Source organism: Gymnoscopelus braueri (genome assembly GCF_963280865.1).
Source record: "Gymnoscopelus braueri genome assembly, contig: SCAFFOLD_60, whole genome shotgun sequence".
In the NCBI taxonomy this organism is placed as follows: domain Eukaryota; kingdom Metazoa; phylum Chordata; class Actinopteri; order Myctophiformes; family Myctophidae; genus Gymnoscopelus; species Gymnoscopelus braueri.
In genome coordinates, this window is record NW_027660796.1 from 88,855 (window position 1) to 116,562 (window position 27,708).

The following is a 27,708-nucleotide window of genomic DNA, read 5'->3' on the forward strand; positions in this document are numbered from 1 at the left end:
GTAAAAGGGGAAAATTGAATTAAATTCCCATAGATTTGACTTTAATGAGAATCCCACAGAGTTCACATCTGCTACCTTTTTGTTTTTATTTTACAGGAAAAGCCCACATTCTCGAGGTGCTCAACGCTCTCTATCATGAACTAGGTGCCTGTGAGATGTTGTCCTCTGGTGGCCCTCTTGAGCGCACATCCAGCCACCAGTCTCTCAATGCCCTGGTCATCTCCTGTTGAACAAGTCTACCCCCTGCTGGGCCAAAGACGCTTCAGCACATCTGTCAAGACGCCAGGGGCCAGGGGCCAAGGGCTTCTACTGATCTGGAGGACAATGAATTGGCTACAACAATGGCCTCTGAAAAGGCCATTAGATAATGTATATATGTATAATTATACTGTAGCTCTTATATTCCTCAGGTTTCCGTGTCCATAAAATTACACTACATCATTGTCATCATTGTTGTTCTTATTATTAACCAAAGGTTTCCATTGAGAAAACATGTACCCCCACCCCCGGGCATTGACTGCACATTATGCAGATGTTTTCTAAAGCGGTCACTAGTGTTATTGTGAACTTGTTTATACAACCCTATGTTTAGACCTGGCAGGCAACGTGTTCATGTTTGAATCATGTGCAACAAATAAACATTAACATTTTTTCTTGGCCCAGGTTCAGCTGAATGTCGTCTTGGCACGTCTCAATGTGCAACAAATAAACATTAAACATTTTTCACGTCTCAATGTAGTGCAACAGATCCAGTGCAGCTGACAGACGGTCATACAGATCCTGCACACATCAAAATGCTTCAGTTTACTTGACAGTCACGGATGGAAGTGTCAAAAGTAGTCATGGAAGACACAAAAGTGGCTTACCTGTGCTGTGCATGTCTCATTGTTCATCAGGTTCTGGATCTTGGCCTTTAGCTGCTGGGTCTCATTGGTGATTTCCTGGATCTGGTCAGCCATCTCCTGTCGCTTCTCATGGACATGGTCACACTTCCTGTTGGGGACAAGACGTTTCATGAGAACAAGTTTATTGTTCATTGACCTTTCGGGATGATCACAATTTTAGAATAGGGAATTGTCCCCAGAATAGGGACGCTAGTGTTCATGTGGTTAATACAAGAGCCACAAAAAGAATCCAACATCCGTATTCAAAGACACCAGTTCCTGTCATATCTTGCATGGCTAACTCTTTCCTGTCTCTCTACAGTTTGTTTGTTTGTTTGTTTATTTGGATCCCCATTAGCTACTACCTTAGCAGCAGCTATTCTTCCTGGGGTCCACACAGAAATAAATTACATTACATTACATTACATTACATGAAAACCTTTTACATCACAGTATCAACAAATGATGTACACTTAGAAATACAACCAAAATGGAAAATATGAGTCAATCTTGATTATATGATGTCGTAGCCTTAATTATAAATGTAATATCTTAATGATACCTCAAAAACCAAATTCAACACATTCAGGTTACAAATACAGTTACACTATGTAAAAACAATGTTGTTGTTAGCCGTTTTCCAAAAGCAGATTCCATAAGATATGTCTTTAATTTATTTTTAAAATCAGATTTACTTGTTGCCTGTGTGAGTTGTGATGGAAGACTTTGCAGCTCTTTCATTGCTCTATACATTACTGTGTGTTGTATTGCATTCGTTTTTGAAATGGGAAACGTGAAAAAACCTTTGGATGAATGTCTAGTGTTGTAGGTGTGTTCTTCTGAGCTAAACTTCAACCTGCCATAGAGGACAGCCGGGACCCTGGATGAAATAATGCCTCTTACAAAAGACAGCAGGGAAATATGAAGTCTGTCCTCCACCAAAATGCCATGCATTATTTTGGTGTTCGTTATTTTTGTACAGCACAGAGCAATTCGTGCAGCTCTGTTTTGGACCAGTTGTAATTTTACTAGATATTTTTTGGCAGCACTTGACCAAACCTTTGGACAATAATCCAAATGAGTGAGGGCTAGTGTTTGCACAATTTAGGGAATGCATTGTTGTGGTATGTATTTGGTACATCTCCTGATAACAGACAGACTTCTTCCCATCGCTGCAACAGACTTATCAACCTGCTTTGACCATGTTAATTTACTATCCAAAATGATGCCCAGCTGTTTTGCATCCTCTACCTGATGTATTGGCATTCCTTTAACTAATATATTTAATTTAGGTTTATTTTTCAACAAAAATGTTGATCCAAATACAATGCTTTTTGTTTTTGATAAGTTAAGAACTAGTTTATTACTATTGACCCATGTTAAAACAGATTGTAGTTCTGAGTTCATAGTCACTGTTAAATAATCAATAGATTTTGCTGGCATATATAAGGTTGTATCATCAGCATACATAACCACTGTTGTCTGATCTAAAACTAATGGTAAGTCATTGGTAAAAATAGAAAATAAAACAGGACCTAGGCAGCTTCCCTGTGGCATACCACACTGTAGCTGTCCCATTTGTGAAAAACTGCCATTATAAAAAACTGTTTCCTGTTTGACAAATAGCTTTTAAACCAGTCTATTGCATTATGTGTGAAGTTATAACATTTCAATTTGTTCAGTAATAAAGTATGATCTATGACATCGAATGCTGCACTAAAACCTAATAATACTGCACCTACTACCTGTTTATTATCTATAATGAATGAATGAATGAATATTTTATTTTCGTGTCCGGACAGTTTCCCTGACCCATCCCATATATCAGACACATCAATCCCAAAACAAAAAACAAAGTTACAAACATTCCAGTGTACACCCAACCAGCAACTCACAGTATATCCCGACCCGAAACAAACCACATACAGTACACACATTCATATATACCTACACATAGAATACACACACATTAACAAAGAAATTCATCCACTATAAGTAACCCTTCTCCTTCTAACCCACGCTTTATAAAGAAACTCTGAAAATGCAAAAACCTGAAAAAAAAGAAATTCAATCAAGGCACCATTCTCATAATCTATCAGGTTTAGATCAGGGGTGTGGACTTTTTTTTAAACAGTATATCTCTCAGGTCATCATACAGGGGACAAAACAAAATAAAATGGATTTCATTCTCCACCTCATTCAAATCACAATATTCACATATTCTATCCTCCTCAGCTATGCCTCTATATCTTCCCGTTTCAATATGTAATGGCAGAATGCCACATCTTATCTGCGCACAAAGTGACCTCCGACTTTTTGCCAAATTATACAAAACATAATTTTTCTTCTAACCAGGTTTGTATGCATTTTGCACGGATTCTGTTTTTAAACTCCTCCACATTCACAATTGTTCTTTGGAAATAATGTTCTTCCAGACCACATTCCCTCAATACATCAAAGATCTCAGAGGCCCATTCCCCTTCTCCATCCCAGTAAAACATTTTACTAGCCACCCTATTGGATGGCAGACACAGCAACCTGTTCCAGAGACTTACCATGCTGGCCTTCCATCTAATTTCACAGGAGTCCCACCCCATATCTCCATTAAATGCTGCGATTGGCGCATACTTATGTAGTCCCAAAAAGAATCGAATTGCCCGATTCTGAACACGTTAATTTAACTGAAACCTTTTGTACCCCCAAACCCACGAAATATAATCTAAAATGGGACATACACATGTGTGATACAATTTAGAGTACGTAAGATAGCCCATGTCCTTCAACGTTTTGGTTTTGCCTATGAGGCCTCCCAATGCCCTGCCGGCAGAATCCGCTAGGGCAGATACACCGTGAAAAAAAGACATGTTTTCATCTAGAAACAAACCAAGGTACTTGTACTTATCTGTAAACTGCAGTTGTTTATCACCCACACTAAACTTGAAGCTACTTCTTTCTGTACCTGGGTTTCTAAAATGCATTACTTGTGTTTTCTTTTGATTAATACACATTTTCCACTTCTTCATTAACACAAGTTAACATTTTTTGTAAATCCTCTTCAATTTCTGAGAGTAAAATAATATCGTCAGCATACATCAATATGTCTACAAATACTTGACCACATGGAACCCCTTTCTCCATGTGTTTTACCTCTCTGGCCAAATCATTAATAAAAACAGCAAATAAAGTTGGGGACAAAACATCCCCTTGTTTAACACCAGAGGGCGTAGGAAACCACTCTGTAAAATAGTCATTCACTTTCACACAGGCAACAGGTTGCCTGTATAGAGAGCAAATAGCTTGATAGAACTTTCCATTTACCCCAATTTGATGAAGCTTATACTGTAGGAGGTTGTGATCAACAAGATCAAACGCTTTCTGAAAATCAATAAAGCACCCAAAAGTCTGTTTTCTTGACTTCAGTCTATTTCTAACCACTGTAGTCACTGCATAAATATGATCCAAACATGCTCTTCCCTTCCTAAAACCATTTTGTTCTTCTTGCAGTAAGTTATTTCTTTCCAAGAATTCAACCAATCTATTATTTAGAACAGACGAATACAATTTATATACAGTACTCAGTAGACTAATACCTCGATAATTCAATGGGATCTTAGGGTCATCCTTTGATGATTTGGAATTGGGGTTATGATTGATTTACACCAGGTAGATGGTATAATACCCTGATCAAAACACATGTTCAACAAATAAAATAATAGATCAAACAAAATGGGAGCTTTCAACACTTCGTTTGGTAATTCATCTACACCAAATGCCTTCTTAACCTTAGCAGACTCTATTGCCTTTAGCACTTCCTCTCTACTCAGACTTCTATTTAAAGTAACATCAGTAGTTGAATGTAAGCATTTATCTGTAAAACAAGATATGTGATCAAAAGATCACATATTGTCCATACTTTCCTCTTGTCTTGAATATAAACCAGAAAAGGCTCCCTCCCATTCCCTTAATACTTTAACTGGGTCAGATGATATTTCCCCTTCACTCCATACCTGCATAGGAATCTTTTTTGGACGTTTGGGACCCAGATTCTTTATCTCATTCCAAAATTGTTGTGGGTTCTGGGTATGTAATTGCTCCATTTGTATAATTTGTCCTCTTTGATATCTACGTTTGTAAAACCTCAGTTTTCTGTCAAAACTATGTTGTTTATGCTTATAAGTAACTATAAGTTGTTTTCTTAAATCTGGATTTTTACATTTCAAAAAAAGACGTTCAGCACTGCACATATCTGACCATAAAACGCCCAATTCGCTATTCCAATAGGGATTGTTCTGATTAGATGTTCTAAATTTGGGTTTGTCCACTTTTGTATTCAATTCAGAATGTACTAAAACACAGAACTCCTTGTACCAGTTATCCAACTCCTCTTGATGTTCATTTAGAGTCTGTAATCTCTCAATTAAATTTAGCATAGCAGTACGTCCCATATCAGAATTTAGAAAAATGTCTGGTACATCCCGAACCACTCGCTTTTTAGAGTGTCCAGCCGTAACAGGCACTTCTCCACGTTGGGGCATTTCATAGCCAGCCCTAAACTTAAAGGGATACTTCACTTTCGGGCCGGGGACACATTTAAAAAAAATATTAAAAATAAATGAAAAAAGTTATGGAAAATTCATGGCCCCCTCACACATTAGTAGGACACTCTAATGCGTGAGGGGGCCATGAATTTTCCATAACTTTTTTCATTTTTTTTAAATATTTTTTTTAAATGTGTCCCCGGCCCTAAAGTGAAGTATCCCTTTAAGCCACAACATAGAGTGATCAGGGGCCTGTTCCTCAAAAGGTGAATTAGAGCTAAAGCCTGGCTTTTCCACCTATCCTGGCCTAATTTAGCCAGGATTAGAGCTGAGTCGGTTCCTCAAAAGGTGAATTATCTTGAAGATTAGTTTAGCCAGTTCACCCTGGCTAAGTTTAGCCTTATCCGATTCCTCAAAAGAGAATTGAAGCAAGCCTAGCTTAGTTACCATGGCAATTTAGCTGTGAAGTTAGCCTGGTCAGGAGCAGGCTAACAGCCAAGTTTACTTAATCTAGTGCCTTGTTCTTCAAGTTTTTCCACAGTTAATTCAAAACATGTGTTTGTATATGGACTCATTTTAATGACCCTGCATTCAAATAAAATGAAATAAATACAATAAGATATAATCAAATTAATTACTGAAATAGTGTGTGACCATGAATCATAATCATAATTGTTTCACAATGACTCATGTGATATGTAATTGTCACTCTGTTATAGTTAACACCATAGTTCATCTTGTTGTTAGATTTTTTTTTATATTATAAAAAATGTCTGACACATACATACACACACATATGTATATATATGTATATATATATATATATATATATATATATATATATATATATATATATATATATATATATATATATATATATATATATATATAAATTATTAGTTATGGGTTTAAAGGAGCCCAAGTCAATGAGGAGCATATTTTAAATGATCAATTTCTAGTCAATGGAGAAATTATTTTTTATTTCTTGTCCACCTTTGGAGTTACATCATGATGACAAGGTAACTACACAACCCAAACCTCTACCAAAGGTCTTGCAAATGTGGGGTTATTTATTGCGTGTCTCGTCCCCCCCCGTCCCCCCCCTCATGCCCCCTGTCGCGGTCAACCCCCCCGTCCCCCCCGTCCCGTCCCGTCCCGTTGTGGCCCCCGTCGCAGTACACCCCCCCCCCCCCCCCGTCCCGTCCCGTCCCGTCCCGTCCCGTCCCGTCCCGTCCCGTCCCGTCCCGTCCCGTTCCCGTTCGTCCCGTTTCCGTTCGTCCCGTTCCCGTTCGTCCCGTTGCCCGTCCGTCTCAAACACACACACACACACACACACACACACACACACACACACACACACACACACACACACACACACACACACACACACACACACACACACACACACACACACACACACACACACACACACACACACACTATGTGTGCTTGCAATACTTTGCCATGCTTTCTCCCTGGATCTATTTATTGCGGTCGCGTTTCCTTTCTTGCTTAAATACATTTTACTTCCTTGTATGATTTCATGAGCTGCTGCAGTGCTGCTATTCAGCCACAGAGAAGAACGCTGCTCTGGTTTTGGACTCCGTGATTGGTCAAGTTCAAGGAATCTGCGCTCGAGTTCATGGTCTTTCATAGAAATACGTTGCCGGCGAATCCCCGCCCATTCAGCCTGGCTTCATTATCCTGGCTGGACACAGCCTGTCTTGATATAGCCTAGCTCGACAAAGTTGCTCCTTTTCAGCCTGGCTTGGCGTCTGAGGAACGGAATAAACGAGGCTTTTCGGACCCGACTTTGTCAAGCCTGGATTTGGCTTAAGGCCAGGCTTTTTTAATTCACCTTTTGAGGAACAGGCCCCAGGTAGACGACAATTATCTCCTATCAAATTAAATAAAGCTCTATCCTCTACCATTTGTGAGGCGAGCAATACCTTAAATTCCAAACAGTTTTCTAAACAATCAAAAGGCACGACCATATAATCAACCATGGCTTTACCCTTTGGCGACACTGATGTATAATTATCACATAGTGGGTCGATCCTACCATTAAGTACACACATTCTCGAATCTCTTAGGAATTCTAGGAATGTTTCCCCATGTTTATTAACATAATCATCAATTGCAACTCTTCGGGGAATAGAGTCAATAGTAGGGATAAAATCTTCCATATTTCCAATTCTAGCGTTCACGTCCCCACCAATATAAATTGCATCCACTTCAGAAAATTGATAGATCAAACTTAATAAACGACAAAAAAAAGCTGAAGCGTCTCTTCCCCAGGGGGAATTTTCAGGTGGGAGGTAACAGGAAAATATGACAAAACTATACTCTGATAATTTATGTTGAAATAATAAACCTAAAATCCCATCATCTTTTTCAACAGTTTCAATCTGGTAATCTTGAAATAAACTCAACCTAACTAACATCCCCACTCCACCAGATGCTCTACATGCTTTAATGTGCGTTTTCCTATTTAACCCAAACCATACATACCCGTCCAGTTCAATAACATTTTCTCCTTGAAGATGAGTCTCATTTAAGGAGATAATGTCTGCATTCAAAGCCTGTAGAATAGATAACCTAAGGTCACAGTTTGCTTGTGTCCATCCATTTATATTCCAATGTAAGAATGATATGTGCTCGCGTGGGCTATATGACGATGGGAAACCTCATTTTGTAGTTTCCAGTTCGTTATCTTCACTTTGACCTAAAGCAGGCCATTCCTTGTCTCTCACAGCTCCGTTGTCCCCGTTGCTTTTCTCCTCCGTTTCTTTCCTAAACCACGACCCTCGTCTGTCTCGGGATTCCTCAGACCCATCAGAGTTCCGTCTGCCTCTGCCAGGCCCGCGGTGATCTTCACGGCCCTGATGGTTGCGGTTCTCCCTCCAGTGTCTCTCATACTGGCCACCGCGGGCTCCACGGCGGCCGCCCCGGTCACCGCCCGTTGGCCCCGTCTCGTTTCTCTCCATTCCCCGTTGTATGAGCCTGCCATTTCCCGCAATAAAGAGATCTTTCCCAGCTGGGATTTCTCTAAGCAGCGTTTTAAAGTTCAGTTCAATTAGCCGGTCAGTATGGGATTTAGCAGAACGCGCATATACTTTTTGATACTCTGTGTGATCCTTCAGCAAAATTTTTTTTCGAAGAATACCAATCTTTTCTTCTCTAGATATGCATTCAATTTTCACCAATCCAGGCTGCCCTCCTCTCCCCTCTAGTCGAATTACATCCACAGTTTCGGTCTGGACGTCGAGCCCGTCCTTCAGAAACCGTTTGACTTTTCCCCTTATGTTTTCCTCTTCTTCCACTGGCAATCCGGCCACAATTAAAGAGACATCAGGATCAAACCTTTCTTTAGGTGGACCGCCGGTTGAGTTGAAGTTCCCCTCCAAGGCATCCATGCGAGATTGCAGCCTCCCAACTTCGATATCAAGCGTGTCTTTAATATCGCGGCGGTGTTTCTCTAAATCCGACCTTATCGCTGTGTGATTATCATTGATAGATTTTTGCAGAGATGAATCTATGCGGTCAATCTTTTTTTCAATCTTTTTCTCAAACGCATTCTGCATTTTATCAAACAAACCACCCATCTGCTTTTCAAGATTGTCCTTCATATTGTCCATTTTGCAGTTGATTTTCTTTAGCTCATCAAACAGCTTTCTTGTCCGTCTATCTATATGTCTTAGACAATCATCTGTTATCTGTGTGAGTGCTGTACCAGTTGAATGTCCTTCACGGTAAGCATGCTGAAAATTTGAAAATAATTTATTCACTGTAAAAAAGCCTTGTATTTGGTCGGTTACAATTATTTCAAGTAGTTTGCTAAGAATCGGCAACAGACTGATTGGGCGGCTGTTTTTTCCACTAAAATTCTCATTTGTATTTTTTGGAAGAGGCGTTACTTTTGCTTCTTTACACCCCACAGAAAATACACCACTTGTTATACTGGCATTGAAAATGTGGCATACAGGACCAGCCACATCACTGGCTACCATTTTTAGAAGTTTACCATCCAAATTATCCTTACCTGCTGGTTTGTCATTATTAGTGCTTAATAGTAGATGTTGCACTTTTTCTACATTTACTTTCTTTAGTTCAAAATGACACTTCTTACCTTTCATAATCTGTTCTTTTATATTAGAATATGATAATGTGTTACTTGTGGATAACATTTCACTCCTTAATTTGTCCACTTTATTAATGAAAAAACTGTTAAAATAATCTGCTATCTCACTGGGCTTTTATTAAGAATGATTCGCCAGTATCAATAAATGATGGTGTTGAACTAGGCTTTCTGCCCATTATGTCATTTAAAGTGCTCCACAGCTTTTCCCCATCATATTTACACTCATTTAACTTTGCCAGTCATCTTTGTTGCCAGTCATGTTTGCCACACCTTTTTAACCATACACTCTTTCAAGTCTTTGTCAATCCATGGTGCCCTGAAATCTTTTACAGTAAACTTTTTTACTTGTGCATGTCTATTAATAATTTCATAGAATACATTTTGAAAAGCTTTAATTGCCTCATCTGGATTCTCCTCCTTATATATTTCCGACCAACATATATTACCTACATCTTTACAGAACGATTCTTGACAGAATCTCTTGTAGGATCTCTTATAGATCACCTTAGGAGCCACTTTAGGTACTTTTGCTTTTCTTGCTATGGCCACTATATTGTGATCACTACATCCAATAGGAACTGATACTCCTTTAGAGCAGAGGTCAACAGCATTAGTGAAAATATACAGGTTGATGTTATTTTACCAGCGCTATTTATGCAAATGCGTGTATTTTGTTTGATAAATTGGGTTAAAAAAAACATGCATCAGTTACAGACATAACTTAGTTTTTTAGTGGGCATTCACGTGATAGCCAGTTGATATTAAAATCACCCATCAAATAAACCTCATTTCCAATGTCACACACATCAATCATCATTTCACACACTGTGTCTAAATATTCACTCTTAGCACTTGGTGGTCGATAACAACATCCTATCAGTAATGGTAATGGTAATGCTGCTTGGCATAAAGGTCCTGTCTTAGTTTAGCTGGAATGTGGCTCTGAATGTTTAAGGCAACCCCTCCCCCATATATGCTCCTGTCTTTCCTATAAATACTATATCCCTGTATATTCACAGCATTTTCAGACACTGTGTGATCAATATGCGTTTCACAGATAGCCAGAATATGTATATTGTTTGAAATGTATAAGTCATTTATTTCAGTCAGCTTATTCCTGAGACTACAAATATTAATATGAGCAAATTTCAGTCCTTTCCTTGGTAATTTTTTAAAAATTGACATGGTTTATGTATAAGACAGTACACAGTTAAAGTTGTGGCAAAGTTGTCAAGTTCACTCGTCACTAGGTGACCTTGGGTTGCTGTCACGGGGGCGGATTATTAGTTTGTCATGCCTCAGATAGGCAATTTCACCTCTCTCCCTTGCCTCCCTCATCTTTGGGAGTAGTTATTTCCTTTTCATTCGGACTGCTTCAGTGTAATATTCATTAATGTAAATATTGGTCCCTTTCAAATTTTTGTCTCTCTCTAACACCGCTGATCTGTTCTTGAATCTTAAAAACTTCACCACAATGGATCTGGGTCTGCTGCTACCAGGCACTAATCTCCCAGCGCGGTGTGCTCGCTCGACTTCAACATCCGGCTGCAGCTTTAGTTTTTCCACAAGAATACCCCTCACCTTTTCCTCCGTATCTGCCCAGGTCTCACCAGGCGTCTCAGTGATGCCGTCAAAAACCAGGTTGTTCCTTTTTGATTGCCCCTCTGCATACTCCATTTTATCTGTGACAGCTGACAGGCTGTCACAAATCTTCATGCTGTCAGCTTGCATGGAGTTACAACGTACAGATTGTGTTGCATTCTGACCTTTGATATCATCTACCTCCTTCTGCGTAAATTGTATACTTGTTTTGATCTCCTGCACCTCTCTTGTAATTGCATCCAACCTAGAGTTGGTGGAGTCCATAATGAGTTTTACAAAACCTTTAAAATTATCTTGTTGCAGCTGTAAAAGTGCACTGAACATGTATTTCTGTTGTTGAAGCAGCTCCTTTACCTGAGCAAGTGAGACCAGATCTTCCTCTGATCTTTCCTCTCTCAACTCTGCCTGATTTTTCCTCGGAGGCATCTTCACATCAACTACCCGCCTTGGCCTGGTGGCTAGCTGCCTGCTGGTGGTGGCTGCTCCTCAGCCTGTCCTGGTGGCTAGCTGCCTGCTGGTGGTGGCCTGGTGGCTTGGTTGCCTGGTGGTGGTGGCCTGGTGGCTAGCTGCCTGCTGGTGGTGGCCTGGTGGCTAGCTGCCTGCTGGTGGTGGCCTGGTGGCTTGGTTGCCTGGTGGTGGTGGCCTGGTGGCTAGCTGCCTGCTGGTGGTGGCCTGGTGGCTAGCTGCCTGCTGGTGGTGGCCTGGTGGCTTGGTTGCCTGGTGGTGGCTGCTCCTCAGCCTGGCCTGGTGGCTAGCTGCCTGCTGGCTTGTTGTCTGCTGCCTCACTGCTGCTGATACAGTGTGTGTGTGTGTGTGTGTGTGTGTGTGTGTGTGTGTGTGTGTGTGTGTGTGTGTGTGTGTGTGTGTGTGTGTGTGTGTGTGTGAGAGACAGTGTAGAGAGACAGTGTCTAATGGTGGAGTGACGAATCACTCAACTCTGATACGATTCAATATTACTAACGCTAAGTAGCAAAACTTTTGCTACTCATTACAACTTAACAAAACAATACCTCATGACGGCCTGAACGTGCTGCTCTGCCGTATCTTTCATGTTATTCCTGCGGAGCTGCTGTTTGGACAACCTTTCCAACTTTATTACATGAGATCTCTTCTCTCTGTCCACCTCTGTGTTCAGGGACTTTATCTCCTTCTGCTGCTTCTCGAACTCCGCCACGCTTTCATCCACCTAAACACACATACACCAACCTGAGAACACAGCTCTTCAAGGAGGTACACATTTACATTAACCTCCGAGTGAGCATGTTCATTTTAACCATTTAAACCCTATCCTTTATACTTTCTTGACCAGGGTCCCCCACGAGTATATACTCGTCTTTGGCCCTCTAATTTGCCCTCTACACCATATCTTTTCACTGAAAATAGCCAATCTACACGTTCAAAAAGCTTCCCATTGAGAGCGTTTAGATCTGCTACTGTTGCTGAATAGTTGTCTATCGTGATATGACTAGAATAAGGACAGTAGGGTTTGATTGATTGATTGATGTAGTTTATTTAGAAAGACATGAGAATAGTACATGACAGTACATAACAGTACATGGAAGTACAAATTCACAATACAAGGTCTACTGAACTGGAAACCCTCATTAAGCATTACGCTTGTTTAAGATGAGAACCCCATGCACACAAATCATGATGAAATATAAGAGGCAGGCAGATATACACACTACTATACAGAATGTCATACAATCAGCTTTCAGGTTACTGGTATGACGAGAGAAAAAAATAAATATATATATATATACAAAAGAGGAAAATGAAGGAGGGGGGGGGGGGTAGGGAGGGGTAGGTTAAGATTTAGACTTAGGGTTAATGTGGTTAAAAAAAACCATGAACATTACCTCTATGTTTTGTAGGGCAAGCATTCAATTGTTTGCGTTTTTAGAATCGGGCTCAGATTTAAAATGGGTCAGTTGTGTTTGAAACTTGACCAGATCAAAAAAAAAAAAAAAAACATGAGTATGAAAACATTTATTTCTTGGGTTTTAGCTGATACCCAAGGGCCAAAATAGTGATCTTGACTTGAGAAAAGTAAGAATTGGGTTGATGCAAAATGGGAGTGCCAGGCTGTTGCTTGCCACCGGAATTGAAGGCCCCTCAAGAATGTCTGAAATAGACAGAACGGGGACTTTTCTGTCATTATGGGGTAGTATTGTTCCTATAGATTATAATAATCAACAATTAATTTAAATGCATATGAACAACATTGAGTGTTTCCATTTAACTGTAAAATGTAATTCTGCTCCCAAAATGTGATGACAAATGTGTAGACACTGTTCCTTCTCGACTCATCCCCATCAGATTGAATTATTTGCATCACAGGTTAACTGGTATTCATTTTAATTATGAACGCATAGTTGAAACTCATCCTGTAATAAGGATTAGATTTTTTTTTGCAATTTTGGTACTGTAAATTAAATATTTTAAATGTCTCTTTTTTGGGGTACTGTACATTTAATTTAGACGGGGATACAGAGTAGCTGTAGTCCGTTTCAATCGTACCTCCACAAGAAGCTGCTTGTTGATGTCAAGCCCAGTCTGTAAATCTTGCAGGAGGTTGCAGATGAGCTGAACCTCAGAGTCTGTGATATTCAAAACCTGTGCCTTGCTCTGCAGCTCCACCGGAACTCATCTGCCTTTACCTGGTAGAAAAAGAAAAGAAAAATAAGAAAACAAATCCACACACATCATCATCACGGTCAAATTAACAGACCTGGGCCTCATGTTGTAGTTTTCCTACATTTCCCTTAATTGTCTGAGAAGCAATAAGAGATGGCAACTACAGATGCACCATACCTTCTTAACATCCAAATCTGCTCTTATGTAGGTGTGCTCAATGATAATCCCACTTGGTCATAAATTAGAATTTATTTGTGATTTGCATAAGTACTGCAACTCCCCTGCAAAGACTCTGGCACATAAAAGGAAAGATCTTAACCAAAAAAGGCTGCAAGAATAACTTCATCACTGTTAAATAAACTTAAAGTAAACATGTTTGTTTTCATATTTGACATTTCACTCTATTGTTTATTTCAAAAGAAACTGCAATTTGTGGGAAGCTTGCACAAAATAATTTTACCCACTCTTGGACTTGGCACTCTTTGTACCTGATGTGACAAACTTTGAAGTTTGAATTTGAAGTTTACGTGATTTTCACTCAGGTTTGAAGGGATACACTAGTTGTAAGGTCCTCATGTACAACAACTGGACAGTCTCTGGCTGAAAGGGGGGAAATAAATATTTTTTCAATGGCCATCTGGTTCACTGGCACCCAGGAGAAACTTTTAATCCATTACATCTCAAGGCAAATATCGTACTTTTATTCATTACAATTATTTGAAACCTTTAGTTACTAGTTACTTTGTAGATTTTAATTATTACAAAACATAATACTAACCACTTCAGCAGTTCAGCCCTATAGGGGCAGGGCAAAAGGCGTGGCCAAGCTTAGGCTGAAGTAGTTCCGGTGGCCATATTAGGTGGGCTCCATAACAACAGCTCGTATCAACATTGACAGTTACTCACGCGTGTCCTGAGTGTGACTCCTGAACGCATACACTACAACGGATTTATTGGTAAAGGACAGAAGATGGACCGCTCAGTGCGTGACAGAGAGATACCATACAGAGAGAAGCTGAACTCGGACGCAAAGGCACGCTACCTGGAAAAAAGTCATTACATCTGTGCCCTAGATCAGATGTAATGACAGTGCCCAGTCAGTCACAATCATTCATTTGACCTGAAAAAACGTTTTGTTGCTTAGTTGTGTAAGCGAAATAAAATATAGAGTCATCTTGAGTACTGATTATTTATATATATATTTATAATATTATTATAGCGAAGTATTATTATTAATTTTACATTGTTCATTCATCATTGAGAAAGTGCACAACGGACCTGTTGCGATCAGTGTTGCCATATTTTGCGAGATAAATAAGCAACCAGGTCTATGAAAACAAGCCCAAAATAAGTGGCTTAGTGACATCAGCTACTTGAAAATAGCCGATCTACAAGCTCACGTGAGCTTGTACATAGGCTATTAAAAAAAAACTCTTGCAATAAAATAAAGAATATTTGTAATATTTTGTTAAACATTCTAACAACACAAATGCTCCCTGGCACAAAACATTTTCATGAAAAGATTTGAGAACCACTGTTTTTTTTTTTTTTTTAAGCCTTAATAAGCAAGTACCTAAATGAGCCTAAATAAGAAAGTACACTTTATAAATAAGCCACACAAAAAAACCTAACCCGCAACTACCAATTTTACAAGCAAGTTTACAGAAAAAGAAGCCCAAAGTCGCTTATAATTAGCTGACATGGCAACGCTGATGCTCGCCTCACCTCCAACAGATGTTTATATGTTTGATTGTGTGCTGTCAAGCTCGTTCTTTGAGATTAAATGTGTTTGGGAATGTTGTTGAAGGTTATGTTATTTCGTCAGCTGACACCCAAGCCATACTACTGTACATTTATTTGATATCTCCGACGTCTGAACACTTGCTGACAGACAGACAAGAGTCCCTGGCTGTTCACTCAGCCACCGTGACTGTGAGCCACCCACGTTAGACAATGTTTCTCAGACTGGACACATAGAGAAACACAATTTAGCTTTTAGCTCAATCTCATTGTATTTAAGATATTCGATAGACTTTTTTTTTTTAATGCCAGATTTAGCTAATACGGCCACAAACTTCCCATCCAAACTGCTAGCTTAGCCGCTAGCCACTTAGCCAGGGCTCTGCTCTGTGATCTGATCAGCACACTGTTTATATTTTTTATTGTGTGCTGTCTGTTTGGGAATGTCGTTGAAGGTTATGTTATTTCGTCAGCTGACACCCAAGCCATACAACGTTTCTTTGATATCTCCGACATCTGATCTCCATGGTGCAACAAGCATAGGACTAGTGCAGTGTTGTGGCAGCGCGTCAATCTACCCAACGAAAATGGTGGACAAAGTGGACGGGGTTACCACTGTGACGCCACGGTGACGTCGCTACGCCCGGTCCCTATACTGATATCTTATCAATTTCAGCTGTTACAATTCCAAAAATGCAAACATGACCCGCTGTAATTACTATATTAGTAGTAGCTTAATGACTAGTATCAAAATTATTTTGTATGTCCAATGTATTTGTATTTAAGTTCATAAAGTTAACATAAGTATAACTAAATGCATTTGAAATGAAATAAAATGTAAACTTTTCAGGATTCCAATAAAAAAATGGCAAAAAAGAAATCCGAATTCCAATTCAAAAATGGCAAAAATAGCAGATCTACAAGCTCAAAACGCGCCGTGCTGCGACGCGTTTTGTAGATCTGCTATTTTTGCTACTTTTGTGTGACGTAGAATGGCCCGACAGTATATAATACAGTATGTAATGCAGTGTGTCCCTCTGGAGTGAGTGTGTAAATATAGTGGTCCTCTCCATCGTCAAAGTTGCATCACCCCTGGCTTAGAGCTGCTGTACATAAAATATGGTTAAAATGTAAAATAACAGATGCTTTCCCAGTGTTCATGGTAAATAACTGTTGTTGTTAATGCATAGTTTTTAGTTTTTAGCGGGAAAGTGCAATTGCTTTATTTGCTCTATAGGTATGATGTAATGTTTTAAGTGTAATTTATTCTGCCATATGACCAGGATGCTGTGCCTGGAATGGAATGACGAACCTTGTGGTTGAGCTTGTAGATCTACTTTTTCCCCGTCTATAAATGTCCAAAAGGACATTCCATTCAGCCTCTGTGGCTCTAACACTCTATGCACAGCCCTGAGGCTCATGGTGGCTCTGCTCTCACCAGTGGTGGAAAGAGTACTCACATTTCTTACTTAAGTAAAAGTATCCATCAACTGCATTGTAGAAATACTTTAAGTTGCAAGTAAAAGTCCGGAATTCAAAATTTACTTGAGTAAAAGTACAAAAGTATTGGTATCAAAATGTACTTAAAGTACCAACAGTAAAATCACTAAAATGTTTGAAAATAGCTGATCTACAAGCTCACAACGCGTCCAGATGCGGCGCGTTGTGAGCTTGTAGATCGGCTAAATTGTACTTCAAAATTGTACTCGAGTAAATGTACTTAGTTACTTTACACCACTGGCCTCATTCCTGGCATTTCAGCCCCAGAGAACATACTGTAGACTCCATAGACTCCAGCTCAGCCCGCAACCTTTGACCTTCAGCCTTGGTGACCATGCAGATGCACTTAGGGGCCGGACCACAATACCAGACCACGCCCACACCCTGAGGGTTTGTCTCACTCACTCAATGTACTTAAAGTACCAAAAGTAAAAGTACTCATTATGCAGAATGTCCCATTTCAAATGTATACATTTCTTCATTTAGCAGATCTACAAGCTCACAATATAGCAGATCTACAAACTCATAATGCGTCGCAAAATATTGTATTTCAGTACAGTACTTAAGTAAATGTACTTAGTTACTTTCCACCACTGCTCCCCACCCACTGTACACCCACCGCGCGCACACACACACACACACACACACACACACACACACACACACACACACACACACACACACACACACACACACACACATGCTGTTTTAAATGAATTCCTATCATTTCAGCTCCAGAAAACACAGTCAACCTGTTTTTAAATGTCAGGTCTTTGACAGGCAGCTCACTTTATGTTAATGACTTCATTATAAGGCATAGATTTAGAGAGATACCGCACACTGCCACGTTTCAACACAATATGTATTGATGACAAAACAACGTTTGGGTCGTTTAAATCAGGTGTGATTCAGACAGGCTGACCTCATCACTAAATACATCTCAGACAGGTACAGACGTCCAATCAGAAACCAGTATGTGATGATCAAAACGTCACGTGACCTTAAGGGTACAGTACAAAAAGTGCCTCTGATGTCCTAATCATATAATAACAATAATACAGAGAAATAATTATTCATGCCACATAGATACAAGAAATTATACAACAGGTAGTTTCGACCAAGCAATCTGATTTGTTGAAATAGCTATCTAGCCGTGCTTCAAAACAGCATGATAGCACGGGCCTAATCACATTAATAAATCACTCCGCACTGCAGTCCGCACCTGATTAGACCATATGTGGCACAGCTGTGCTGTGACGTCACGCTGTCCCACGGTAGGAAAACAAACTGACGAAAACAAACAGCATAGCGAAAATAGCCGATCTATAAGTTCACAACGTGTCGCCAGGTATCGCACGGCGAAAATAGCCAATCTACAAGTTCACAACGCGACGCCATCGCAACGCGTTGTCAGCTTGTAGATCAGTTATTTTGGCCAAGTGACACGGTCGTACGACGGAGCATATAGCCTACTGGAATTCATTCCACTGCGCAAGCATTGATAGCTCAGCTGTGTTGATGAGACGGTGCCTCAAAGCGCTGCTAGGGACTATTGAATGTCTCAGTCAAATAAAGTCTTCTCTTTACAGGGAAACGGATAATAGCGAAACATTTTTATTATGAATTGCCCCACAATATGAATACATTTGGATGTGTTTTGTTGGTAACTGTTGTATAATCGCAATATTACACTCGAGGGTGTGCTTTACCTACATTATGGGCACTTCAGTGATGCCCGCGGAACTCGGCTTCGCCTCGTTCCTGACCGCATCACTGGCGTGCCAATAATGACGGTAAAGCACACCCTCTCGTGTAATATTGCTTAAGTCAACAGTACAAATAAACAATTATTAAGAGACAACCGTTCACTATGTCCTACTGCCATTGTTTGACACACACACACACACACACACACACACACACACACACACACACACACACACACACACACACACACACACACACACACACACACACACACACACACACACACACACACACACACATCCAGTGTGTGATTAAATTGGTGTATTATAACTTATCAAAAAAAGGAATAAAAAAAATCCAAAAGGGTAGCACATCCAAAAAATTTAATTAAATGGAGGACAAATGACTCACATTTCCACTTTTTTTTATTGGCACACCAATAAAATGAACGTTTACGCGTTTTGGCTTTGAGCCTTCCTCAGAGCATTCATATCACATAGATTCAACTCACTTTATACAAAAGGTATAAAGTCACCAACAGCTGAAATATCAAGTAAATCACCAAGGTCCAATCACTAGTATGCAAGGACACAGGCAATTACAGGTCATTTGAGACATATATCATAAAGTAACAAAGTAACACATCCAATACACAGTGAAGGGGCATCAAAGATAGACTTAACCCAAAAAGCATTTTAAGCTCTAATCGTCATGAAGTCCATTGGGTGTCATAGTGTTGAGTGTGTATATCCACTGCATTTCTCTCTGGGACAGTTTCTTTAGAATATCACCTCCTCTGATAGGCATCACAATTTTCTCAATCCCACAGAATTTTAATGAAGAGGGGGAACCATGATTTGCTTCAGCGTAATGTTTTGCAATTGCATAATCCATATTTCCTGTACGGATTGCAGTTTTGTGCTCTGATATTCTTTGTTTGAGGGGTCGTGTAGTTTGTCCTACGTATGCTAGACCACAGGGACATAACAGCATGTAAATCACGTGTGTCGATTTGCAGTTGATACATTCACGGATAGGAATCTTCCTTCCTGTGTGGGGATGATTGAATGATTTCTTGTCTGTTGTGTTGTTGCAACAGGCACAGTTACCACATCTATACATTCCAGTTGTTGTCAGCCATGTGGTCTTCTTTTGAACCATATTTTTGTACATGACTGTACCTTTGATTGTGGGTGCTCTCCTAAATGCAACAAGGGGTGGGGATTTGCAGAGGTCTTTGACATATGGCTCTGTTTGGAGCTCATGCCAGTGTCTGTTGAGTATCTTTTTGATTTGTGAAGCACAGTGGTTATATTCAGTACAGAAACAAGCCCGACTTGAATTTTTAGTTTTTGGTGCATTAGATAAGAGATCAGAGCGGGAGGTGTTATTGGTACATTGTATGGCTTTTTATAAAATCCTTCAAATGTCCGGGGTTTTGAGAGTTTGGGTGATATCCCCCCCACTTCTTTGACGAAGAAAAAAAAAAAAAAACTCAGACGAGCCGGAGGTTTCTACGGGACGGGTGGAAAACGGAACGCTCGTCCTAAAACACACTGCCCCATTTTTTTTCCAGGCCGAGGCCGCCGGATTAGACCCGGGGCGAGGGTCTTTTAGGACGACGGTTCTTCCAATTCAACCCGATTCAGAGACCCGACAATGTTTTCCTTTTTGCTTGATATTGTTTGATGGCAAAATAAATCATGAAAGAAGACCCTTCACAGCTAATAGAGAATTTTAAATTTTAAGAATCGGTTCAGAATTGAATGAGTACGGCTATAGTTAAATAGGATGAAGTGTCCTCTTTTCGCGAATTCAGAATTTGGTCACCCTATATTCAGTCCACATATAAATACAATACATTATTTTAAACATCATCTTTGTCACAGTCATTTAGTCCGTGCACTGCATTGAGGCATGCACTGAGAGAAATGAACTATCTACTGTGCACAACTACTAAGTGTGCACAATATATTACAATGTATATAATTGTATTAAGCTTTATACAAAACAATAAAGCCAGTGGCTTGTTGCGGTCTTTTCAGTTACTTTATCAGCTGAAGCTCTATAATTCAGCCTCTTCCACTCGACTCCACTCCTCCAAGAAGCAAATGAACAATTGGAACCCGACTACTTCCGGTTCGAAGTCGGAGTGACCGAGTGGGAGTGAGCGAGTCGCCGAGATTTTCGGTATTGGAATTTGGCTATTCACCTGTTTCCTAGGCTGTGTGTTTTCCACTTCCTGTCGATTTGATCCAATGAAATCCAATGAAACTGGTCAGATGACCAATGATATCCAATGAAATCGACAGGAAGTGGAAAACACACAGCCTAGGAAACAGGTGAATAGACTCCAGCTCAGCCCGCAGCCTTTGACCTTCAGCCTTGGTGACCATGCAGATGCACTTAGGGGCCGGACCACAATACCAGACCACGCCCACACCCTGAGGGTTTGTCTCAGTCACTCAATGTACTTAAAGTACCAAAAGTAAAAGTACTCATTATGCAGAATGTCCCATTTCAAGTTCTCAAATGTATATATGTCTTCATAAAGCAGATCTACAAGCTCACAATATAGCATATCTACAAGCTCACAATATAGCAGATCTACGAGCTCACAATGCGTCGCACAAAATTGTATGTCAGTACAGTACTTAAGTAAATGTACTTAGTTACTTTCCACCACTGTTTAAATGTCAGGTCGTTGACAGGCAGCTCACTTTATGTTAATGAATTCATTATAAGGCATAGATCTAGAGATACCGCACACACACACACACACACACACACACACACACACACACACACACACACACACACACACACACACACACACACACACACACACACACACACACACACACACACACTAACTAACAAACACAACAACTAACTAACACAACAATTAGACTAGTCATACAATCTCTTGTTCTGTCAAATCTGGGCTACTGTCCTGTTATCTGGTCTAGTGCATCAAAGCAAGAACTTGGTAAACTTCAGCTTGCTCAGAACAGAGCGGCAAGACTAGCACTTCACTGCTCTGTTAGGAGTAGTGTGGATGCTATGCATGCCAGGCTGTCATGGAGGAGGGTGGATGAAAGACTGGCATGCAGCCTTATTCTGTTTTTAAAGAATGTGTATTCCTCACAGAAACCATTTAGTTTGTTTTTACAGCTATTACCTGCAAATGAAAGACAAGGTTATAATACTAGACAGGCATCAAGTGGTCACTTTACTTTACCTCTGCCCAGAATCAATGCACTTAAGATAACAGTAATGTACAGAGCCATGGCATACTGGACGGTGCTCCCCCCATATTTGACTCTAACAAGAAATACATTTGGTTTCAAAAAGAAACTTAAGGAAGCAATAATCAAAAAGGATTGATTAGATTAGGTTATTATTTTTGGTATTTTCAGACAGACAAACCTGTTTTGTTTTGTTTTTTAATTTAAATTGTTATTGTTAATATAAATGCTGTTCTCTAAGTTTGTGTTTTTGTTCACTAACATTGATTATGTTGTACTGCATTTTATGATTTGTATTGTGAAATGCCTGGACCCCAGGAAGAATAGTCTCCACTAAGGTGCAGACTAATGGTGGCTCAGGGGACTAACTAGTGGCTCAGGGGTAGAGTGGCCGGGTAGAGTGAACTGGAAACCGTAAGGTTCCTAGTTCGATCCCGGGCTGGGGGGCTCCCCCAGAGTTAGTGTAGATTTGTCCTTAAGCAAGACACTGAACCCCTCATTGCTCCTGATGAGCAGGTTGGTGCCTTGCATGGTTTCCTCCGTCATCGGTATGAATGTGTGTGTGAATGTGTGAATGTAATAGACAATCTACAGTATGTAAAGCGCTTTGGATAAAAGCGCTATATAAATGCACCATTTACCATTTTGAGACGCAGTGTTGATATGACTAGATATCAATCCACTGGTCTAAACATCCTCTGACATCACATGCAGTAGATATAGCATAACTGCTTTGGGACTTAAAGGTAGGGTAGGTGATATTATTTGGTATTTAATTTTTTTTGTTAAAAGGGTTAAAGTACTATATTGTGATAGTAATCATTGCTACAGAGCGTTTGTTCGGTCACATGGGTCTCTCCAGCTCTTTAGTAAACAGAATATAGTACATTTTCAGGTAGGTGACAACATTTAAGCCACCTCAGCCCGCAGCACTTGACCTACTCTTGACCTACTCTTGACCTGGTCTTGACCCCGTCTTGACCCTGTCTTGACAGCCATACATTCTTATGCAAAGGTTAAAATGTCATTTAGATAGCATGTTATTTAGACAGATGCCAGGTTCATTTGTTGACCTGCTATCCTATAGTTTCTATAGTTTCAATGTATATAATGATATTATGTTGATATTATATTGTTTAGACAGATGCTATAGTTTACAATCCTAGTTTACTGAGACACTACACTGTCTCTCTGTATTATATGAACCTATAGTTTACTAAGACACTGTCTCTCTGTATTCTATGATCCTATAGTTTACTGAGACATTAAACTGTCTCTCTGTATTCTATGATCCTATAGTTTACTGAGACACTACACTGTCTCTGTATTCTATGATCCTATAGTTTACTGAGACACTACACTGTCTCTGTATTCTATGATCCTATAGTTTACTGAGACACTACACTGTCTCTGTATTCTATGATCCTATAGTTTACTGAGACACTACACTGTCTCTCTGTATTCTATGATCCTATAGTTTACTGAGACACTACACTGTCTCTGTATTCTATGATCCTATAGTTTACTGAGACACTACACTGTCTCTGTATTCTATGATCCTATAGTTTACTGAGACACTACACTGTCTCTCTGTATTCTATGATCCTATAGTTTACTGAGACACTACACTGTCTCTCTGTATTCTATGATCCTATAGTTTACTGAGACACTACACTGTCTCTCTGTATTCTATGATCCTATAGTTTACTGAGACACTACACTGTCTCTGTATTCTATGATCCTATAGTTTACTGAGACACTACACTGTCTCTCTGTATTCTATGATCCTATAGTTTACTGAGACACTACACTGTCTCTCTGTATTCTATGATCCTATAGTTTACTGAGACACTACACTGTCTCTGTATTCTATGTATGTGTTTACCTTGTTTACTGTAAGTCACTCTGGATAAAGAGCGTTATAAATGACTACATTATAAAATAAACTATTCTCCGCAGGCCGTCAGCTGACCATCTTCAACACCCAGGCCACGGTCAGCATCGGGGGGGCAGTGACCGCGGCCGACCCTTCCAGGGCCAGCTGTCCGATCTGTACTACAACGGCCTGAAGGTTCTCAACGCGGCCGAGTGACTAACCCTAATCCCCACCCACCGTACAGGTACACACACACACACACACACACACACACACACACACACACACACACACACACACACACACACACACACACACACACACACACACATGCTGTTTTAAATGAATTCCTATCATTTCAGCCTCAGAAAACACAGAGAACCTGTTTTTAAATGTCAGGCAGCTCACCTTATATTATTAACCCTTTACTACCGGGAAAGCATTTTAACCACACAAGCAGGGACCCCTTAGCTGAGAGAGAGATGAAGCAGGGATTTGGCGGCCCCCCTGTAGTAACTCTGAGGACCCCCTAGGGGTCCCGGACCCCCTGTTGACGCCATCGTCCTCACTTCCCACATCAACAGTGGCAAAGCTAACGCCGACCCACTCATTGGTGGCAGTGTAGGGTTCTTACCCTTGCTTAGAGGATAGAGAGGTGTTCTGGTAAGAAGCCCCCCCCCCCCTACCCCCCCCCCCCCCCCCCCCTGTATGTCAAAGTGTCAATGAGCAAGACACTTAACCCATAAGACCCCCCCCTCTGTGTTCATGCTGCATCTGAGCAGGTATCAGCTGGGTAAAGCTGAAACTGAAGCCACTGATCTAGTCTACCCTGCCAAACGATGATGTCACTTTTTCGACTTAGTTTAGTCTTTACTCTTTACGCTCACACCTTAACCCTTTATGACCTGAGGGCCATTCCACAAATACCTTCTAAATCACTAGTCCTCACCCTTTCAACAATATTCAAAAATAGCAGATATACAAGCTCACAGTGTGTCACTTAATTTCGCACTGTGAGCTTGTACATCTGCTGTTTTTGAGTATCCAACAATCAAATCTAAAATGACAGATGCTTTCCTGGTTTTAATGGGTTAAAAGTAGTTGACAGTAAAAAGAAGAGTCACATCTGCAGTTTAATAATAAGAGCAGAAAAGGCATCAAACTCCTGATAAAAAGCTAAATAATGAAACCATAAAATCCTCTTTAACTTAAAGGGTCTACACCATGAAAATCAATTTTTTCTAGTTTTTTTGTATTTTTTGGGGTCCCCAGTGTCTCTTGTACCCAAAAAAATGTTTTTTTTTTTAATTCAGTCATTCCTTCTCATTTCATGGATTTCCAGAATGGGCGTGTCTGAACAGGCGATCTCAGAATGGCAATGATTCTGACGTCACAAACATCAATGATGGCAAACCCAATGTTAAATGAAAAGTGCCCGAATCGCTCCGAAACTTTTTCTACCCCCCCTAAGTGGGGGTCTACGAACAAATACTTGGTGGAATTGTTCAAAAAAGTGTTTTTTTTTTCGATTTTGTATTTTTCTTAAATGCTTCTTTTTATGCAGAATTTTTCCTTTTTTTTTTTTTTTTAAATATTTTTTTGTATTAACAGACAGAATTGCTCAGTAGCCCCCCCCCCCCTGCCCAAGAGGACGTTTTGGTATTGCAGCTGAAAGTGCTGTATAAGCCAGAGACAATTGACTTGGGATAAGTATATCTGAGTGATGATTTAGGCTCAAACCTTTTGAAAAAGGTTTGAGGGACATACACCATATGATATTAAATATCAAATATATTTTTTAAATTCATGGTGTAGATCCTTTAAAATCATATTATTAGCTGTAGCCGACACTACAACTAATACTTATAAGTAAAGTGAGCACACAGTGTGTGTGTGTGTGTGTGTGTGTGTGTGTGTGTGTGTGTGTGTGTGTGTGTGTGTGTGTGTGTGTGTGTGTGTGTGTGTGTGTGTGTGTGTGTGAGTGTGTGTGTGTGTGTGTGTTGTCTTTGGCATAATGATATGCACACATTAATGTATCAGCCCTCCCTATTTATCCAAACTGCACAGCCGCTTAGAACCCTGGGAGTGTAGGACCCTGGGAGTTGCCAGAGGCTCCGCAGGCTGCCGTCCACACTAACATTTTGGTATTTTTTTTGACCTGTTAAACAGGTTATATCTGCATCATGTGATACCTGACTGCTTTGACCACACCTCACTGTTGTTTTAAACCAATCACAATCTCAGTGAGTATATGTTGTATTGTATTGACAGCTACTGTGTCCCTTTTGAGAGACCATCCTAGACCATCCTACAGCATCCTGGACCTACAACCCTCTTCAGACTGACTGCACCCACAAACCCAACCGGTAATTAACCCTTGATACCCGGTAATAGATCTATTACTACGTGTGTGTGTGTGTGTGTGTGTGTGTGTGTGTGTGTGTGTGTGTGTGTGTGTGTGTGTGTGTGTGTGTGTGTGTGTGTGTGTGTGTGTGTGTGTGTGTGTGTGTGTGTGTGTGACAAGCAGTGATAGTAGCTTAAAGGAGTAGTTCACCCAAAATTCATGGAGATTTTTAGTTTTTGTCGCATTCCTGAGCCAATAATTTCATGACCGGTGGAAAGATGCTAATGTCTCCGGTAGGAGACTCAAAGGAGACACTTTGAGTCTCCTATTGGAATACACTCTGCCATTAAATTATTGGCTTAGGAATGCGACACAAACAAAAAAATCTCCATGAATTCAATGCTTCATGGGGTGTGTAATTGATAGAAAATACGATTTTTTTGGGGGTGAACTACTCCTTTAATATGGTTTTAATCATATACTCTTGAATGAAATTCCATTTAGTTTTTGTCCAATTTTAGCCGGTTCAAGTGTAAACAAACTGGCTTACATGATAAAATACCTTTAGCTTGTGTGTTTACGATCATGTTTGAATGAAAGTCAGAATGACTTGTCTTTGTTCTACTGGGTTAAAGATCTGCTTTATTTACGCTAAACTTGAAATACAAGCTAAATAAATGTACTGATTAGAGTAGTTACTTTTCTTACTTGATAAATTAAAAGATTGATTGAGACGCTGAAAGAGTGTAAAGTTTCACTGTCCTCAGATTGATACAAATAAGTAGGTTACTATAAATAATGATGCACGTTTCGTTTTAGAATCATTTAAAACAATGTGTTACACTTTAACTAAACCTTTTACACTTAAAGGACAAGACCACTCTGGTAGAGGTTAGGGTTGTGTAGTTACCTTGCCATGATGGAACTCCAAAGGTGGACAAGAAATCTAAAATAATTACTCCATTGATTAGAAATTGATCATTCTAAATATGCTCCTCATTGACTTACATTGTACGGTGAAACAGCTCTCAAACTCACTCTTTTAGCATATAAACAAACACAAGCAAAGCTGAATCAGACAATATAGAACATCACCAAACCCAGTATCGACTTACTGTTGATTTTACTATTTGAAGATCCGGATCCGGATCCATGGATTCGGTCGGGGTTTTCTTCCTAAAAAAATGGCAAAATCAACAGGAAGTTAACATTTGTATTAAAAAAACAAACAGTAGTGGGTTTGGTGATGTTCTATATTGTCTGAATCATCTTTGTTTGTTTACGTGCTAAAAGAGTGGACTATGAGATCTGTTTCACCGTACAATGTAAATCAATGAGGAGCATATTTTTAATTATCAATTTCTAATCACTGGAGCAATTATTTTTGATTTCTTGTCCACCTTGGAGTTACATCACGGCAGGGTATCTACACGACCCAAACCTCTACTAAAGTGGTCTTGCCCTTTAATCCACTAAATAACTGTAGAAATA

The 27,708-nt window shown here is 39.9% G+C and overlaps 1 protein-coding gene across 1 annotated transcript; it reads right to left on the reverse strand.

The window, feature by feature from the left end:
- Positions 1 to 723: 723 nt before the first annotated feature.
- On the reverse strand, positions 724 to 16,069 carry LOC308081180 (kinetochore protein Nuf2-like; the record flags this gene model as incomplete). Its single annotated transcript, XM_080457571.1, has 5 exons — positions 724 to 780; positions 867 to 993; positions 12,176 to 12,351; positions 13,686 to 13,810; positions 16,057 to 16,069. The coding sequence occupies 5 exons, from the start codon at positions 16,067 to 16,069 to the stop codon at positions 724 to 726; spliced, it is 498 nt and encodes a 165-aa protein (XP_080313697.1).
- Between the last annotated feature and the right edge of the window lie 11,639 nt (positions 16,070 to 27,708).